The sequence below is a fragment of the Geospiza fortis genome, unplaced genomic scaffold, assembly GCF_000277835.1.
Source record: "Geospiza fortis unplaced genomic scaffold, GeoFor_1.0 scaffold2501, whole genome shotgun sequence".
NCBI lineage: Eukaryota > Metazoa > Chordata > Aves > Passeriformes > Thraupidae > Geospiza > Geospiza fortis.
The window spans coordinates 6,007-10,165 of record NW_005055414.1 but is presented as its reverse complement, the minus strand read 5'-3'; the positions used below and the strand labels follow the sequence as shown (position 1 = coordinate 10,165).

Genomic DNA, 4,159 nt, shown 5'->3' with positions numbered 1-4,159 from the left:
TCTTCCATCCCTTTTTTCCACGTTTTTCAGCCACTTTTCCGTGTTTTCCAGCCATTTTCCCACATTTTTTGACAATTTTTTCCCTATTTTCCAGCCCCTTCCTCATCCCTATCTCCCATTTCTCCATCACCTCTTCCATCCCTTTTTTCCACGTTTTTCAGCCACTTTTCCGTGTTTTCCAGCCATTTTCCCACATTTTTTGACAATTTTTTCCCTATTTTCCAGCCCCTTCCTCATCCCTATCTCCCATTTCTCCATCACCTCTTCCATCCCTTTTTTCCACGTTTTTCAGCCACTTTTCCGTGTTTTCCAGCCATTTTCCCACATTTTTTGACAATTTTTTCCCTATTTTCCAGCCCCTTCCTCATCCCTATCTCCCATTTCTCCATCACCTCTTCCATCCCTTTTTTCCACGTTTTTCAGCCACTTTTCCGTGTTTTCCAGCCATTTTCCCACGTTCTTTGACCCTTTTTTCCCTATTTTCCAGCCTCTTTCCCGTGTTTTCCAGCCATTTCTCCATGCGTTTTGACCCTTTTTTCCCTATTTTCCAGCCTCTTTCTCATCCCTATCTCCCAGTTCTCCATCCCCTCTTCCATCCCTTTTTTCCTCGTTTTTCAGCCGCTTTTCCGTGTTTTCCAGCCATTTCTCCATGCGTTTTGACCCTTTTTTCCCTATTTTCCAGCCTCTTTCTCATCCCTATCTCCCAGTTCTCCATCCCCTCTTCCATCCCTTTTTTCCTCGTTTTTCAGCCGCTTTTCCGTGTTTTCCAGCCATTTCTCCATGCGTTTTGACCCTTTTTTCCCTATTTTCCCGCCAAATTTCCCCAATTTCCCGCCATTTTCCCCAAAACTGTCCCTGTTTTGCCCGTTTCCCAGCCCAGGGGCCGCGTGGCCGGCAGCGAGCTGCGCGCCTCCGAGAACACGGCCAGCACGCACAGCTCGTAGTGCCGGCCCGGCGCCAGGTCCGACAGCGAGAACGACGAGCTGGGCGCCGGGATCATCCTGGGGAAAAAAGCTTTCCATGAAAATCCCCAGTTTGGGCTTTTTTCCCCCATTTTTTTCCACATTTTTCCCCTTTTTTTCCGTTTTTTTCCCACATTTTTCCACATTTTCAGCCATTTTTCCATGAGTTTTGACTCTCTTTTCCCCTATTTTTCAGACACTTTTCCATCCCTTTTTTCCACGTTTCTCACTCAATTTTCCATATTTTCCAGTCACTTTTCCGTGTTTTCCAGCCATTTTCCCACGTTTTTTGACCATTTTTTCCCTATTTTCCAGCCTCTTTCTCATCCCTATCTCCCAGTTCTCCATCACCTCTTCCATCCCTTTTTCCCACATTTTTCACCCGATTTTCCCTATTTTCCAGCCATTTTCCCACGTTCTTTGACCCTTTTTTCCCTATTTTCCAGCCTCTTCCTCATCCCTATCTCCCATTCCTCCATCACCTCTTCCATCCAATTTTCCCCCAATTTCCCGCCAAATTTCCCTATTTTCCCGCCAAATTTCCCCATTTTCCCGCCAAATTTCCCCAATTTCCCGCCATTTTCCCCAAAACTGCCCCTGTTTTCCCCGTTTCCCAGCCCAGGGGCCGCGTGGCCGGCAGCGAGCTGCGCGCCTCCGAGAACACGGCCAGCACGCACAGCTCGTAGTGCCGGCCCGGCGCCAGGTCCGACAGCGAGAACGACGAGCTGGGCGCCGGGATCATCCTGGGGGAAAAAAGCTTTCCATGAAAATCCCCAGTTTGGGCTTTTTTCCCCCATTTTTTTCCACATTTTTCCCCTTTTTTTCCGTTTTTTTCCCACATTTTTCCACATTTTCAGCCATTTTTCCATGAGTTTTGACTCTTTTTTCCCCTATTTTTCAGACACTTTTCCATCCCTTTTTCCCACGTTTCTCACCCAATTTTCCATATTTTCCAGTCACTTTTCCATGTTTTCCAGCCATTTCTCCATGCGTTTTGACCCTTTTTTCCCTATTTTCCAGCCCCTTCCTCATCCCTATCTCCCATTTCTCCATCACCTCTTCCATCCCTTTTTTCCACGTTTTTCAGCCACTTTTCCGTGTTTTCCAGCCATTTTCCCACATTTTTTGACAATTTTTTCCCTATTTTCCAGCCCCTTCCGCGAGCGCCGCGCCTCCGAGAACACAGCCAGCACGCACAGCTCGTAGTGCCGGCCCGGCGCCAGGTCCGACAGCGAGAACGACGAGCTGGGCGCCGGGATCATCCTGGGGGAAAAAAGCTTTCCATGAAAATCCCCAGTTTGGGCTTTTTTCCCCCATTTTTTTCCACATTTTTCCCCTTTTTTTCCGTTTTTTTCCCACATTTTTCCACATTTTCAGCCATTTTTCCATGAGTTTTGACTCTTTTTTCCCCTATTTTTCAGACACTTTTCCATCCCTTTTTCCCACGTTTCTCACCCAATTTTCCATATTTTCCAGTCACTTTTCCGTGTTTTCCAGCCATTTTCCCACGTTTTTTGACCATTTTTTCCCTATTTTCCAGCCCTCTTCCTCATCCCTATCTCCCATTCCTCCATCACCTCTTCTATCCCTTTTTTCCACATTTCTCACCCAATTTTCCGTATTTTCCAGTCACTTTTCCGTGTTTTTCAGCCATTTTTCCATGCATTTTGACCATTTTTCCCCCTATTTTCAGACACTTTTCCATCCATTTTCCACACATTTTTCACCCAATTTTCCCTATTTTCCAGCCATTTTTCCACGGTTTTTGACCATTTTTTCCCTATTTTCCAGCCTCTTTCTCATCCCTATCCCCCAGTTCTCCATCACCTCTTCCATCCCTTTTTTCCACGTTTTTCACCCAATTTTCCAGCCACTTTTCCATATTTTTGGCCATTTTTCCATGGGTTTTGACCCTTTTCTCTCTATTTTTAGACCCTTTTCCACCCCTATCTTCCAGTTCCCCATCCGCTTTACAATCCCTTTTTTCCCACGTTTTTCCCACATTTTCCCCATTTTTCCAGCCTTTTCCAACCTTCCAGGTTTTCCATGTTTTTCCACATTTTTTTCCACGTTTTTCTGACATTTTTCCATGGGTTTTGACCCTTTTCTCTGTATTTTCCAGCCCCTTTTCCATGGTTTTCCAAACACTTTTCCATGGGGTTTTTTTGCCCCTTTTTCCTCATTTTTTCAGCCTTTTTCCACCCCTTTTTTCCCTGTCTTCCAGCCTCTTCTCCACATTTTCTGTGCCATTTTCCATATTTTCCAGACCCTTTTCCAGGCTCTTTTTCACATTTTCCATCCATTTTTCCACATTTCTCACCCTTTTTTTTTCACGTTTTTCATCCTCTTTTCCATATTTTCCCATCAATTTTTTTCACATTTTCCACCCATTTCTCCACATTACCCACCCATTTTTCATTTCTCACCTGTTTTTCACATTTTCCACCAATGTTTCCCCATTTCCCACCTGTTTTTCTCATTTTCCACCCATTTTTCCACATTTTCCACCCATTTTTTCATTTTCTACCCATTTTTCTACATTTCCCACCTGTTTTTTCACATTTTTCATCCTCTTTTCCATATTTTCCATATTTCCTTTTTTCACATTTTCTACCTATTTTTTCCCCATTTCCCCCTATTTTTCCCCATTCCCTACCCATTTTTCTGTATTTTCCACCCATTTTTCCACATTTTCCACCCATTTTTTCATTTCCTACCCATTTTTCCACATTTCCCACCTTTTTTTTTACATCTTTTATCCTCTTCTCTGTATTTTCCATCCCTTTTTTCAGATTTCTCACCCATTTTCTCACATTTTCCATCCCCTTTTCCACATTTTCTACCCATTTTCCCACCCGTTTTTCACATTTTTCCCCATCTGTCACCTGTTTTTCCCCATTTCCCCCCGTTTTTCCCCATTCTCCACCCATTTTCCCCATTTTCCCCCATTTCCCGTCTGTATTTCCACATTTCCCACCAACTTCTCCACATTTCCCACCCATTTTCCCCATTTCCCATCTGTTTTTCCACATTTCCCACCAATTTCTCCACATTTCCCACCTGGTTTTCACATTTCCCACCCATTTTCCCCATTTCCCATCTGTTTTTCCACATTTCCCACCAATTTCTCCACATTTCCCACCTGTTTTTCCACATTTCCCCTCCATTTTCCCCCACATTTCTCCCCATTTCCCACC

At 44.3% G+C, this 4,159-nt stretch overlaps 1 protein-coding gene across 1 annotated transcript in view; it reads right to left on the bottom strand.

The window, feature by feature from the left end:
* Positions 1-864: 864 nt before the first annotated feature.
* The window catches only part of LOC102039283 (leucine-rich repeat and fibronectin type III domain-containing protein 1-like protein), a gene marked incomplete at its 3' end in the record, with an annotated part of 4,740 nt that continues 1,445 nt past the window's right edge, over positions 865-4,159 (bottom strand). Inside the window, exons 2-4 of the mRNA XM_014311651.2 lie at positions 2,019-2,225; positions 1,581-1,705; positions 865-1,014 (exon numbers count right to left, since the gene is read on the bottom strand). Coding sequence (XP_014167126.2) covers positions 865-1,014; positions 1,581-1,705; positions 2,019-2,225 — 482 coding nt within the window. The remainder of the gene's footprint in view (positions 1,015-1,580; positions 1,706-2,018; positions 2,226-4,159) is intronic.